The following is a 16,219-nucleotide window of genomic DNA, read 5'->3' on the forward strand; positions in this document are numbered from 1 at the left end:
CTTTTGAAATGTTAGTTCATTTCTTATCATGGTTGCTCCAGGTTGTAATTTAAGGATATATCTCAATTCATTTCAACTGTGGGCTGCCACTAAAAGGTAAGGTCTCACCTTACTGTTCACTTTCAACTGTGCCTCCTTGGCCTATCCACATAGTATAAGCTTGCCATGTAGCAGAGTACAATATTTTATTCACCCGATTACTAAACTTGTGGGATAACAGAAGTTTACCTTTCCAGTACAATCAGTAAATAAGTTGATACAACCCACACTGAGGCGGTGTGATTACCATACACAAAACTACCAGTGCAGAAACAGCCACCCATGGGATAACTACAGGCCACTCTGCTCAGCAGAGGTCAACAGCTGTTCTAGATTACAGGAAATTGCACCCTCAGTTTCCACAACTATCAGATCTGCTGACTGACCCCAAGACTCAGCTCTGTCCCACTCTGAAAGGTGAATACAGCAAGATGTCTTTAAGACTGTTACCATTTGCCAGAGGGTAAAAATAAATGCTATTGTAGACCTTTAGTTAAGCTCTCTCCATGAAAGCATTCCACATGCTTTTTTATTTTGACCCTGATCTTCCTTTCCTGTAAAGACAATAAAACTTGCAGAAAATAAAACTATCATCTTAAGTTACTATATTTTCCTTACCCTAGTAAATACAGTTTTAGAGTTTGCTATAATATAGTGTTGTAACTGCATTGTTTGATCCAGTCTTTTCAAACCTGGGTAAAAAAAGTGCTCACACTAACCACTAGAGCTCTCACAACTGTGGTTGCTAGTCATTGGTACATAGAAAGAAGGATAATTTCTGATCAAATAAATCAATAGTTTGTCTATGAAGCAAAGGCTTCACCCTACAGAATCCTGCTATAGAATTTCACCAAACTCTCCATTTATCAAAATTTGTTCCTCAAAGAATTGGTACATTTGAAAAATTCACTTTGGATCATCATTCAGCAGCACAGCAAATAGTACGTTTTTAAAACAGCTTCACATTACATTCCACTGGTACACTGGGTAAGCTAATAGCTTTAATAATTTTATCTGGCATGCTACAAGCATTAATGAGTTTCTTTCCCCTTCCTCAAGAAATCCTTTGATACAACATAAGGAAGTAGTGTCATAAATATTTATCTAAAGCTCTAAAAAAAATCTGTCATAGTTATACATTATGATTACTAGCAATATAAATAATAAATACACAATATAGATTACATGGTAGTATGTATATTAGTAAAATATTTTAAATTGTTTATCAATTTTTAATGTCTTTCCCAGTTAAAAAAAAAAATACACATTCAAACCCCTACAAATCTGCACAACACTAAAGGACCACAACATCTGTAGGTAAGCACCCCTTACAAAATGCGTATGCCTGAATGCGTACATATGACATTATACCATCCACAGAAAATGTATCAGATCAGTAAACTTGAAGGTGAGAGCTGCTGACTAACAACAGCGATAGCAAAATCGAGCGTATAATGTTTTTATAGACTTGGGAGACCCCGACGCTAACCCAGGGGATGGGAAGAGAGGGCCTGGACCATGACATAAAACCACCACATTGTTAACTGGCCTTTTCCCAAGCAGCTGCATGAAAGAAGTCTTGGTGAAAAGTCACACAAAGAATGCTGTTAGACAGCATTCCTGATCATCATCCAGTGGAATCAGATTTCAAAGTAACAACTTGTACAGCAAAATCAAGCCTTTTAGGCTTACAGAAAATCGTGGACAAAGATTACTGTAGGAAAACTATTTGAATAGGAGATGCACAGTATTACATACAACTGCACAATTTGCACAAAAACACACTGCATACCCAGTATTATGAGAAGATAGAAGAATTTGGATTCAAAAAAAAACATAATACATTCCAATGCTCGTGATTTTATTTCCTCCTCACTGGGTGTCAAAAACCCAAAGGAAATTACTGCAACAGTCAAGGAAACATTACTGAATGGAAAAGGCCCAAAACTGTCAAACAGCCAACAATTCTCAAGTATCTTCAAACAAATGCTCACTTGTTGCTTTTCTGTCTTCCAAAAAAAATGTGTTTATATTTTGTCCAACTACTAATCCATATAGAGTACAAAACTAAAAGTAAACCTCTCTTTCAACAGCCTTCTTACACATAAGACAGCAAATCAATTAGCAACTCATACACGCATCAGTTTTTCTCATTTCAAAAAAACAGTCGTGTGTTTAAAACCACAGTGATGCCTCTGAATGAACATGAATACCAAACTTAGCAAGGAATTCTGTCAATAAATATATTCTAAGAGAAAAGTTCCTTTTTCAACTCAATCCTATTTTTCTACTTTTAATATCAATTAAAAAATCAATAAAAACTACAGTAAATAACAGAATTTATAGAACTGCAGCCTCTGAACACTGAAAAGTCCTGTTTATATAAAAACAAATTCCACAAAGCCCACATATAGGAAAGATTATTTCTTATTCACAAAAATTAACCATAGCTGTAAGACAGTCACAAATATTAGGCAGCCAAATTATTAAAATGTATTCAAAACTTAATCACCCTGATCATAACTGTGCAATGTCCTTAAAAAATTAATTAAATCAAACATGTAGCTAAATACAGTCAACTCTTAATAATCCTTAGCACAGATAACCTGCTGCTGACCGATAAGCCACACCACAGATATTAGTCCAGGCTACACTCTGCTAAATCCAACTGTATGGTTTCCAAGATCTGTACAAGTGCAGGAGCAGAATGACCATTTTCACAGTATGAAGAAAGCAAACAAACATGCAGAACCAGACATTAGCTGCTTCTGTTCAGGGTCAGTTCAGGTCTCTGACAATGGAAAACACAGGAGGGACAGACATTGAAGCAGACTAGGACATATTCCACTCAAATCCAGACAGAATTATCTCTTTGAGCTCACTATGGGTTCTGATTACAGTGACAGCACCCACCATCACCAAGCCAAGAACAGGCAGGCATCTGTGTACTCTCCAGTGTACCTAAGGTGGTTACGGGCAACAAAAAATGTCATTTCCACCTGGCACTTTACATGACTCTTCAGTCCTCCCAGACCCAGACACGCTAGTAACTTGGAAATCCATGCAGATGATTCTGCACCAACACTAAAGTGTAAAATTTCCACAACACTGCCTAGAAACCTCTTGGTTAGTACAGAGTACAGTCACCATTATCTAGAATAACTGAACTTCCACTTGTCCCATTCCATCTCCAATAACCCAAAGAGCCAAGAGTTAACTATGGCTGTAAAAACAGTTAATGCTGCAAAAATGCAAATTACCCATGTCTTCTGTTTTCAGAGCAAATGCAGAAAACAGTGCACCCAATTTTAAGAATATTCTTCAGGCAAAAGCCTTGCTATAAAATCAATGCCTTCATTCCAATTTCAGGATTTATCCTAGTTTCAAGGTAGCATGAATGCTTAGGCTAGTGAAAACATTCTGTAGTTAATGAGAAAAATGTGTACCAAAAAATGGTGACCCATAATTACGTCAGTAGTCTATGTTAGGGAACACTAAATCATACTGTAATCATTTTGCAGTCTAGAGATTCCATAGCATCACGTACAGTAGATTTGCTTCTCTAAAATTTCACATTCAGCTCTGGTAAGGACTATGTACTATTTGGAAGACATATAGAGAAGGAGAAAGGGGATGGTCAGTTTTCTGTACAAGGAATGCCCACTTTGGGCTCCTTCATCCTGAAAAGGAGACAAAAGAAGAATATGACAGAGGTCTATAAAGCCAGAAGAAGCACTGAAAAGGTGAACATTGAATAATTGCTCTTTGGCTCGTCCTATCCCTTGGCAAGTGCCAAGCGGCATCAAATAAAACTGTCAGGTAACAGCATCAAAACAAACCAGTGTACATCTTGACATAATGTACAGATCAACTGCAAAACGCCTTGCCACACAACATTATGGAACTAAACTTTTACGCAGAAGAGGACACATAAATAGTGTGATGGACTCTTCCATTAAACACAAAAATACCAGTTCTGGTTAAACAAGTCCCAGAGCGTAATTATTTGTAGGCTGGGAAAGTATACTGAGAAGTCATACAAGAAAACTCCCAAGAATCTACTTCACAGTAATAAAGAGAGCAGGTGAAATGCTGTTTGGCCTCCATGATACGCTCCTCTTCTCTTAGCATCTCAGGCTGGCACTTTCAAGTTCTGCGTAAGGTCTCAGACGGTACTGCTCCAAGAACACTGTATTTATGGTATCACTGAAAACTGTTAATTCCGTATTTGCCACAGATGATACTGGAACACATAACATTAACCCTCAACAACTGTACTGATAAGCACAACTAAGGCAGAGTAGATGTCTCCAACTAAAAATATGAAACCTAAGAAGCAAATCTAGAGAACTGCTGATCTCCAGAAAGTCAGATAAGCAGGAACAGGTCAATAAAGGGAGAGGGAGAAGGAGGAAGAATGCACACAAAAGAACCTCATGCCACTTGGAGGTAGGGGGGGACAGAAAACCCCACAACACACCAACAAAACCACACCATAGAGCACCACTACTATTTTCTAATCAGTAAGTCATACTTAACAACAATGCAAGTCTGATTCCCAGACTACTTTGTCATATATATCTTGCAGTGCCCCAAAGTTCTTAAAAGCAAGATAACACCAATATATAGGTGCTGTAAGAATAGGCTGCTTTCAGTTACAGCTGTGCAACCGACTTAAGACAGCTAATGTACAGGCCGCTGGTAAAAGAACAGTCCTGGCTGTTCCCCTATAGCAGCACTAGCGTGGTCCGCCGAGTCAGGGAACCGATTTCATTTAGCTGAAAAGGAACCCGGGGCAGGGGGTGGAGGGTGATGTTAAATGCTAGTACCATCACAGAGGAGGAGGAAGTAATGCATAGCTAGGGTCCTCTCTGCAGCAATGGCATCTTACTGCAGGTTAAGAAAATCATGGAACCCTTTAGTAAAAGCTCAGCAGACCACAAGACACTAAGATTCCTGACATAAAAGAAAATACAGTATCTTCAACACCCAAACAAAACACATTTCTTCACACTATTAAAAAGCAAATATCCAGAAGACTGTTACAAAAAAAAAAAAAAAAAATCTGCTAGAGCAGCAGATCATACATATGCATGAGCTATGCTATCTGCATATTCAAAACAAAAACTGCTTTGGTTTTCTGGCTACAGACTGCAGTTACCTGTTGCCAGAAGGCAGAAAGAAGCATAACTTTGTGTCACTGACATAAAATCAGTAATTTCTTCAGTCATTCTGAAAAGCTATAGACCACTTAATTATTCCTATACTTACAGAAAAGACTCCATAATTACAAATGTCTAAAGCTGGATCCTTCCAAGGTTTTATCAGAAATGTTTGTTTCAAAGTTTCTTCAGGAAGACCTGCATCTTTTTATCACTTCCCTTCACAACAAAATGTGAAGGGAATTATTAACCTTATTATATTATCTTTTTTATGTAATACATTATTGTATATTATATATAATGTGATATTTTATATAATAATTGTATTTATATAATATGATTATATATAATTATATATAATATATATTATAACCAAATATTAACCTACTGTAAATGTAATTTTAGAACAGTAATCCCATTACATGACCTTCAACAGTATTTCCTTAAGTCCAAAACTCTGCCAGCACAATACCTTGTTAGGCAACTCTTTTAAAGGAAACCTTCAGGTTAAGAATGTAGATTTCTGAAATGCAACACCAGTCGGAGTTTATTATTTCCAAAGTTCACATCCTTCTGTAAAGCTGTTATTTAAAGGACATTTGGTCCATAAGGTTGAATTTGCTGTATTCAACACCATGGACAATATCTATTACTAAGGTAGGTATCTTTTCAGAAGGTGAAGTACAAGTTCTTAAGCCTTCTCTGCTATGAAATTTTCACTATGAAGCTTTCACTGATGAAAATAGCTAGTCATGAAAATTATAGTTGGGACAATACTGTTCATACAGTGTAACATCTTTGCTGTTTAAACTTGAAGGATTTCAATCTTATATAGTACTTCACCTTCAGACAAGTATTCACAACTACAATTAATACAACTACAAGAGAGATAACAGGACGCTCAGCTCTTTGATGCACACTGTCAAAGTATGTTCTCAAAACTTTATGCAAAGAAAAAGTTTCAAAATCACCATAGAGAATAGCAAGGCATTCCCAAACACTACTTCAAGTATAAATGCAGTAAACACATCAGAAACTTCATACTTCACAAATTTTACTGTGTATTTCAAGAGGTTTGAGGCTTTCTTATTACTCACTGCCTAAAAAAAGCAAGTGTCCAACTGCCATTTCTGAAGAAATTAATTCAACACTGCCATTATCAACCTGTCTGAGAGGAATAGTTTTAAGGCTAAAGTAATGGGCTGGCACTTGAGATGGTAGTTTCACTGACACAGATGACAGGCTCAATACAGTCTCCCAACACTCACAAATGACGCAAAGTTCACTAACATGTTTCAGATAAGCAAACACTACAATGGTGAACACCAGCGTGTATACTGTACTTTACAAAGTATAGGCAAGGGTAGATCAGCTTGAACACAAGAAGGCTCTGTGTTCCTGCAACTCAACTGCAACAGAAATAGCAAATCTGCATCAACACTAAGCTAAGATATAAATTAGTCAGAATATTATATATGCAGCATAAAATCTCCAGAATACAATTACACAGACTGTCCAAATGAAATCCACAATCCTGATCATACTTTGTCCTCTCACAACAGAAAGGGTTCAGTATCAAAATGACTAAACTGTTTACAGGTAGATGATGGACAAGAATTTAGACATATTTAGTAAAGAGAGAAGGAATTCCAGAAATTATTGAAAAGTTAAATTTTTGCACTCATACCACCCACCTATAAGTATAAACATAATCAAGACAGGTTATTCAGTGGAGAATTTCTCCAGCAGTTCTACTCAGCAGGAGCAGAACTGACGATAACCTGAACAATGAAATTAGAAAGATACAAGGAACAGGTAATCATTACTGCAACTTTTCAGCTCTAACTTCTTTGTTACAGAACCTATTAGTAAATCAGGCATGAAAGAGCTAGCTTTTGAAAATGCAGTGGTGCATTCAGTGTGGGCTACAGACATAAAAATTCCACTTTCCTCCATGAATGGTGCACTTTCAACAGCTTTCTATAAACATTCAAACTCCAACTAAATACACATAAAATTTACCCTTTTTACCCATTAAAATCTTACGTTAAAATGCAGTTTCTCTTTCATTGTAACTTCTAAAAATAAAACTAAGAATAATGATTGATGTTCTCACAACTAATTCAACCTAAATAGGCCAGATAAAGGTTACTGTAAAACAGCTCGCTCTTTCCAAACTAGCTAGTGTTTTCATTGATGTTTAGGATCCCTGCAATTATTTTCTTTCCACAGACTTCTTTCCCTCTTACAAAATAAGAGTTCACAGAAAATAAGAATAAAACTTACCCCCATTATCTGTTCTCTTTAAAGCACCATCCTTATGAGGGCATAATTCACATCTCTAGGAAAAAAAGCAAAAATAAAATAAAAAAATGGAATGATCATAGCAGCACTGAAAAAGAAACCACACACATTAAAACTGTTAGCTGACATTAAGGAAGCAACCATTCTTTAGAAGTGAATAGGTATGTTTTCCTTTAATCTTAACTTGAATATTAATATTACTTTGTCACGATCAATGCTTTCTCTTCCAGATCTTTAAACTATGAGATAGATAGATAGATAGATAGATAGATAGATTAAAGCTACTTGCAGTTCTACCTCCAAATTTTTATTCCTGGATTCCACACCCTGGAATTCTGGAGAAAAGCCTCCAAAAACTGTAGCATGGAGTAGACTGGCTTGGTAAGAAACTTGGGCACAGCCCAAAGACTCCCTACCATATTTCCTTCTCCTAGGATCTCTATATTCACCAAGGTGGTCAATCACAAAGACATGCCATAGATAATAATCAGCACAGGTGCACATACTATGGCTGACTCCACAGCCTTTGCAGACTTTCAATTACCCTGAGAGACCAAAACCAGCCCCACTTTGTCTCAGAAAAAGGAGGTCAGAAGTTGACTCATCCTTGAAATTCTCCAAGACTGCATGTCTGCATGCAGTTTGAAATCGTATTCTTCTGACATACACCAAAATCACAACAGTACAATCTTTCTGTCTCTATCAAGTTCCTAATAGCAAGTTTATCTCTGATCCCACAGTAGCGTGAACCAATTCCAAACCACGCTGGAGATGACAGAAATGGAACAGGTTTGAGATGCATTCCACTTCAACTGCTCCAAATGACATTCAAAGGAACACCATTACAGGAGATCCTATACCTAGGAATAATCTTCTTAAAACCTTTATGTATTCCCAAATTAGGGACAACTCAAAGTATACCAGTCTAACAAGCTTTTCAAGAAACCAAAGAACTGTCTGATCATCAGATCCAAACTTAACACCACATCCTTCAAACGGAGAGGGACACCTGGCATTAGTACAGATGATCTTTGTGTTCCCTGAACAGTACTATTGTCCATACCAACTAACTGCCAAGTCAGCAAATAAAGGAGCCTATGATGCTGGAAGTGCCTCAGAAACAGGTTGTCCAAATTTGAGGAATGAGAAATTCCATTCCTGAAATGCATATGGCTGAAGTTTATCTTGAGGACTATCTATTCCTCTTAACATGTAATAAAATTTATATTAGCAGCAAAGTGACTTTCACAAAAGGTAGAATAAAAAAGTTCTTAAATTATTTTTGCTCAGTGCATTGATATAGACAGCTTCACACAGTTAGAAGAATCTTTACGATTGCTGCTTTTTGTCTTCTGCTTTATCCCTCCCTCACATTCACCTACTAAAACTATCAGCAATTTACTGAAAGACAGCATTAAGTGTATGTTCTCTATCTATTTAGAGATAAAAATGGTTGAAAACTTATGTAAGCTGCCTGCAGACTGAGATCGTTACACTATTTTGTTTGGGTTTTTTTGAAGTCAAGGTTATAAGGACTTCCTTGCCACTGAAATGAACTGATCAGTTCATTTTAAACAAAATCCTACATATGCAGTATGTATGTGAGCTGTATCTTCACACTCCATCTCTCCAAACATTAAATACTAGGTGCTGAGAAACACTCAATATCAGTATGTTTGTTCCAGTGAAGTCCACATACACTGAAACAGATTCTCAAAGCAAGAAACCTGGTATATATTGATGGTGACAGCGTAATGAAGTTTATTCCCACCCCAAAGTTGTGAGCTGGCAGCTTAAGGCCAGTGAGCAGAGATGATATATCTACCACTGAGAGAAGGGAAGCTATTAATATAGTCTACATTGCCCCACCTCTGCAAGCCTGTGGAAGTTTCACATACATTTTCACTAGTGGCAGAACCAGTTTAGGAGGTTCTCTTCTTCCCTTCACCTCTTCCTTATTAATCTCTCCCTCCACCACTCCCTCAGCTGCTGACCCAAGTATCTGTAGGGCTGCCCCTTAAATCACATCAGTGAAATGGAGCAAAATGAACTTTTTCTTTTTAACATTTTTAATTCAGGTCATATTACTGATGCAATTTAAGCATAATCAAACAATCAGCTAAATCAGCAAAACTGAAGGCAGGCAGCCATAGTACTGCAAATAATATTAGTAATTAAAGAATTAGCAAACTTCTACCACAAAATCAAAAACATTAAAATTATCACAGGACACTAAGCAGCAAGGAACCGAACCAGTCCTTTATGCAGAAGGGTTAAGCATGCTCTATTCAGTCTCACCAGAGCTCAGTTTCAACTAATTTCTTTTTGTCTTGCATCGCATAGGTCCTTTACGTCTTCCCTCATTACTCCTCTGCAGCCCTGGCTGCAACCAGTCAGAGAAGACACAAGACAGAAAACTGAAGCAGAGAAGTGAGCAGAGCACAGCAGAAGAAAACCTGAGTGCAGGGAGCTCTGTGGAGTATCTTTCTCACTGGCAGGGAGCTCTGTGGAGCATTCTTCTCCCTGGCAGAGAGCAGAATGACTGCACTCAGCTTTCTTGAAGCTGGAGCTGTGCAACTGTGCAGAGATACTCTTACTCTGATGACACAGAGTGCTTCTGGTGCAGTGAATTCTGGCTACAAACTGCAATAACATAGCACCCTAGTAAGCTAATACACCGCACAGTGTCACTTTCCACTTCCTCCTCCAAGTTACGAGCCCAACTCCTTCCCTGGCTCCACACTCTCAGATTCTGTCAACCATTTTGGCTCTCCCAAGTTTCAATATGCACCACGTAGTAACACCAGTAGCTTTGCCAAGTGGGAACAGTGTGCCCCATCCCTTGAGACAAGTACCTGGCAGAAAATCTCTTTTTACAAAAAAAAAAAAAAAAAAAACACAAAACACTTTATTACTAGTTCTAAAATCTTACAGTAACACAGCATTTAAAAAAAAAAAAGTAATAGTTTTAGCTGAGAATTTGCAAAGTGACTGAAAAAAAATCTTAGGTACTTTCAAAATGCTTAAATGCATGTTGTTACAAAGGATTCTGTAGGACAAAGGAATGGGGATAGTTGGGTATACATGTATCTCATAAGTCTATAATGGTTTTGTCTACATAGTTTTCTCTTTCTTCCAACTTACTTATGGACGGAGCTAATTTGGAGTTTAAGTGAACAGCAATAGCTGAATTGCTCTACTAGATGTCACATCACCTACAACTTTTATGATGGAATAAAGCTTTGATCTCTGCAACACAGTATAAGGAATAATCTGACCATCTGTACAGACGGTCTCTAATATTTGAGCACACAGACTGTGCCAGGGCTCTCTTCTCCAGTTGTGCCTTCTAAGTCTCAGCTCTGGCAAAAGATCTGACACAAATTTATTGTCTGAACATTCAAAAATACTGTGGGAAACTACTAAACAAACTGGGGGCAGGGGGGTGGGGGTAGGAAAGGGGTAGCAGGGGCGGACATGACACCCACAAGATATCACAGTCTAAATAGGGCAAGCTGTTATGATGGATCAACAGTTCAGATAAACATCATCAAGTTAGACAGTGCACATGTGAATATTGAAGAGGCTGACTGTGACCCAAGAAAATAACCACGTCCTTTGGTGTGCTGAGGGGCACTAGTCCTATAGCAGGGAGGGACACCAGTGCATGTGGTGTTGTAGGTATAGCCAGTTGAATTAGATGTGAAGAAAAGAAGTGAAAAAGACAAAAATACTGGCTGTAGAAAGAACTGAAGTTGTAGCAAATTACACTGTAAGGACAGGAAGGGAAGGGACAGAGTATAACATGGACATCTCATTTTTTGCAGCTCTTTGGTGGAACAAAGCTCATTGATCTAGCTCCTGGCCAAGCAGAACTCAGGGCAACTCTCAGCAGGAATTGCTTTGGACTACAGGGTCTCCCGTAGAGGTCTAAAGTGAAACCAATCTCAAAGTTGTGCAGCTGGAACTGTCTGACAGTGTGACTGTAACAACTCACTTCTGAGCTACATAAACAGCAGGTTTAATTAAGTGAAAGAAGACTGATCCTGTAATCTCAGCATCCAGCCAAACCGAAACTGCCTGGGTCTCATGAAAAACCCACTGCCTCCTGAGGGGTCCATTCTTTAGAAAGTCACCCAGCAGAGACCTGAAGTGGCCAGAAGCATGGGAGGCCCATGCAGAAGGGGAAAGAAACAAATTTTTCTGTCATCATTAAAAAAGTAGACATAACCAAGAAATAAATAAAATAACCAAGAAATAAACAGTAAAAAAAAAAAAAACCAAAACAATGGAAGTGTCCACTAAAGATACCCAGCAGAAAAAAAGTTCCAGGACAAGAAGACCAAAATAACTTCAGTAAAGAATGAGCTAAATAAATCCATCTTCCTGTACCGAATTACTTAACAGTCCAATTTGGCTCCACAGCATTGTGGCACAAAGTTTTCACCCATCACTTTAGAAACTTATGTATTTTCGTTTTAACCAGGATTATGAGCTACCTTAACCAGCAGTATATAACATTAGTCAAATCTAATTACACAAGTCTTTTGGTTAACTTAACTGTAACAATTTTTCAACTGGAAATGGAGGAAAAGCATAGAGAAGCTGATTTAATCCAGCAGACTACCTTATTTACGTTGAAATGAAGAGAAAGAGGCAGAGACATGCAGTAGATAGGGAAGATAAAGAGAGATAGGAACAAGACTATACAAGTAGGAGAGGAGAAAAAAATAGTAGGAATATAGCATTGTTCTTCCCTCAGGGTTCTGTAAGTTTAGAGCAAGTTTCACAAAGCATCATCTGCAGACATCCATTATATGCTGTCTCTTGTTATAAGCAAACAAAGGTCAAAATTCTTGTGCAAGAATTCTGTTACTGAATTCTGGTCTAAGTTAAGCCAATGGAACCATTCACCTGAATAATGGCTGTCAACCAAGTAAAGTCCTGAAGGACTGGATTCCCAGCATTGCAATGAGGCAATAAAGTGTGTCTCAATATGACCTGTTAACCTAAATAACACAAGAAGATCTGCAGCAGATTAAATAGACCACAATTCCTAAAAGTTAGCTGAGAAATCAGGCTGCAGTTCCAGCTGACTTTACTTAAGGCTGGCTTTAAGGTAACATAATTGCACACTGCTGCCAATAGATCACCGGCCATCCCCTGCTGTGTACTTTCTACTGTCTCCCTTGGTCTGGGAAGAGCATTCATTTGACCATACGGAAATCTGAATCAGCAAGCTAAAAACAAAATACTTTTCCAGTCAGATCACTTCTTTGAGCTATCTTTCCATAAGGCCATAGAAACAACAATGCCAGATTAAAAAACAAACAAAAACAAAAAACAAAAAACAAAAAACAAAAAAACCAAACAAAAAACAAAAAAACACCACAGTAACACAGATAGGGAGCAGAGCAAGGGTACAACCACCCTGTTCAGGAGGTAGCATCGCCTATGCTGGCTGTGAGTATGGAATTTCAACCAAGGGCCTTAAATACAAAAAACCCCAACACACAACCAAAATGTCATCACACACACTACACCTACACCCCCCCAAAAAACCCAACAAACAAAAAAAACCCAAACCCACACACCAAACCCGAAACAGACTAATTTAATTTTGGTAGTAATACAGACATATTTCTTGGGCCCACACACAGACATTTATTAGGCCAATTTTGTTTTGATAGTTCCCTGACATTCATATATTCCAAGATTTTTAACCAGCATCAGTCATATATGCAAACTCTTTAGTTTACAAGCTTATTTTCCCTCCCAAGCTGTACTACATCCAGCGTGACACTTAAGCTTCCAGAACAGTTGCAGGTTTTTTATCCAAAGTACATTTTGATCACAGAACTACTGTCTCACATTGCTTGATAACAGCAAAAAAAACCCAGTATTTAACTGAAAGAACAACTGTAAGAGACTGCAATACCCGACCCTTAAAGTTACAAATAACGTAACAGCCAGTTACACAAAAATCACAGTTCTTAAAACCTGATACTCAATCTCTTTCAATCCTTCCATCAACAGGAGTTAAAACCTGACAGACAAAACATTTTATTCTATTGCTCCTGTTAAGGATTAATCAAACAGTAGACTGGTTAAATGCATTTGGTTTTATTGTGAGTTTTAGTTCACAGTTAAGTGAAAACAAACCCTTCACACACTCCATTGAATTTCCTAAAATTAACCCAGGAAGAGAGAGTCATTTGCCGAATGGTAGGTTTATTGGTTTGCTTCTAAATTTGCTTCCAAATACATCTATTTTACAGCATACCATGCTACTAGGTATTTCTGTATATACCAAAATGCCTCAACTCAACACACTCCCCCAAAGTACACAGACAGATTTACAAAGGTAAGCAATGCAGCTGATCCTAAGTTTCTAATCAATGGCTTTCCATGGCACTCCCCACTGCTCTTGGCAACCTTGCCACCCATTCACTGGTAGCTGTGGAAGCCAGCAGCACAGCTGACTGCATCCAGGTATTCATCCCCCAAGTTCTGTGGTACAGCTTCACTTACCTTCACCAATATTCCATACCATTTTGCCTCACCCTTGGGCCTTAGCAGAAGGAAGCATACAGAAATCAACTCTAATGATCTTTATCATATCTAAGATGATCTCTCCCAATCCTATAGACTTTCAATATGCTAGATAAGTCTTATATACTAATAATTCAGATAATACAAAGTATCTTAGTACAGGTTTAAAAAATAGCTTAGAAGGGTAAACACATCCATATTGGTAGTTATTTCAGTTAGTGTAAAACAACTGAATGCTAGCAAGCACATATGCATTGCAAAAAACTCTGGGCAGGGCAGGGCAGATATCTAGAAAGCAGCTCTGGATACAAAGTTGATCACAAATCACATCTAAAATTTCAGTTATGTCAATGCTGCACATACATTATCCTGCACATATATCAGCCTACCTACATATAAGTAACTGATGTTCTTCATTCACTTTTTTGATGGAAAACTATCTTCTAAGCTCAAAACATTTATGCTATTTATTTTCCTTCTCCCTCAAAGGGTGTAAAATCAGTATTCCATCTTCTCCAGAGGAAAGTTTTATTTTCTCATCTGCCTTTTATACTTTTCTATGTCCCTCTTTCCCCTAGTGTTTTGGCCCATTGGGGAAGGGGGGGGGGGGGGGAGGGGGGGGCATGCACAACACCAACACACATACACCAGAATGAAAACACTGAATATAAGAAAAACTCTTTTCCCCCAGTAAACTTTGAAACATTTGGGGTCATTTTTGTGATTGGTCTGCATTAAATTCAGGCAAATACAGTACTAAACAACCAATGTAAACATAGCTTCCTCTATAAAAAGACACCATATTCTAAATACACATACAAGTGTAATTATACCACAGACAACTAGATTATACTTAACAGAAAACCCAACTCAAATTCAGCTATTCAGAGGGTATCTACAGAAGAACAAATGCCTTAGAGCCTACAAAGAAACAGTTTTTGCAAGATTAGGCAACCAGAGGAAGAAAACCCCACAGATACTTGCAGAGGAGTGCAAACCAGTATACTGGAAATATAGATATACTTGGCATAAATTCTATCAACAGATGAGAAATCACAGGCAATTAGTACAAAAACAGACCTAGCAACAGGATGCGTACCAGACTGACCATGTCTACATCTGCTGGCAATACCTTACCCCAGCACTCAGAACCCAGTGACATCTCATTTTTCTGTTCATCCCTTCAAACTATTCTCTATGAAGCAAAACCGCTACTGCCAACATACAAAGACTAACCAGAGAAGATCATCCTCTCAGCCCTTCAAGCCTCTACAAAGTCCAATAAAACTCACAAGCATTCCCAGATGCTGCTGAAACTACTGAACCTCTATTCACACCAAGCTTAAGCTATCTATTCACATCAATGCTTTTACTCCGATATTTCACTAATAATTTCTTTGGTGTTTTTTCCTTAAAAACAATTCTTCTCCAAAACCTCCTAATAAAGTTTATTCCTGATATTTTATTTTTTTTTACAACCCATGCTTTATAATACTTGCCAGAGTCAAAACTTCTTTTTTTTCTTGTTCAGTACAGCAAAAGGAAGAATTGCACAACATTTCTTCCAAAAGCTTTTATAGGAATACATGGCCCAGCCAACGAAGAGACTATCTACAAAGCCAAATCCCCATTTTCTTATTTATGAGTTTCTAAACTATAGCTGGATAGCAACAGACCTTATCAAGTCTCAACCTGCAGTATTTTAAGACCTTACTTAAAAACCTACAAAATATTCACATTCAGTATTTTCATCTAAACGGCTCTATAAATGATAGCTTGCAACCACGTAAGTATTTGAAGCAGAAGTCAGCAAGCAGCTAACTACACAAATTTTTCAACAAAGGTATCTGAAGAGAAGCAAATTAAAGTTCCAATGGTTGCAACCTATGATTCACACCAGACCTCTTTATAAGCCACAATGAAGATCCAACAGGAATTAAAAGATCTTCCTGCCAAATTCAAGAAACACCAATTGGCTGACACCTGTAATAGAGCAAATGTACGTATACTGTCAGTACTTCTCTTTGAAAGTGCTATGTTCTGCAACTTGACAACTTAAGAAATTAATTCATCTCCATCTTCAAATAATCATTTCTTGATACTGACAAATTTGCCAAATCTCTGCCCTATCTCTATTCTGTCATCTGTCCCAGGAGAAGGAA

The 16,219-nt window shown here is 37.8% G+C and overlaps 1 protein-coding gene across 3 annotated transcripts in view; it reads right to left on the reverse strand.

The window, feature by feature from the left end:
• MLLT10 (MLLT10 histone lysine methyltransferase DOT1L cofactor) overlaps window positions 1-16,219 on the reverse strand; it is a 129,665-nt gene that overhangs the window by 100,148 nt on the left and 13,298 nt on the right. For all 3 annotated transcript variants that reach the window (XM_080382345.1, XM_080382343.1, XM_080382344.1), the window contains exon 4: window positions 7,488-7,542. In XM_080382345.1, the coding sequence (XP_080238471.1) occupies window positions 7,488-7,542 (55 nt within the window). The remainder of the gene's footprint in view (window positions 1-7,487; window positions 7,543-16,219) is intronic.

This window comes from Falco punctatus (genome assembly GCF_963210335.1).
Source record: "Falco punctatus genome assembly, chromosome: 4".
Classification (NCBI taxonomy): Eukaryota; Metazoa; Chordata; class Aves; order Falconiformes; family Falconidae; genus Falco; species Falco punctatus.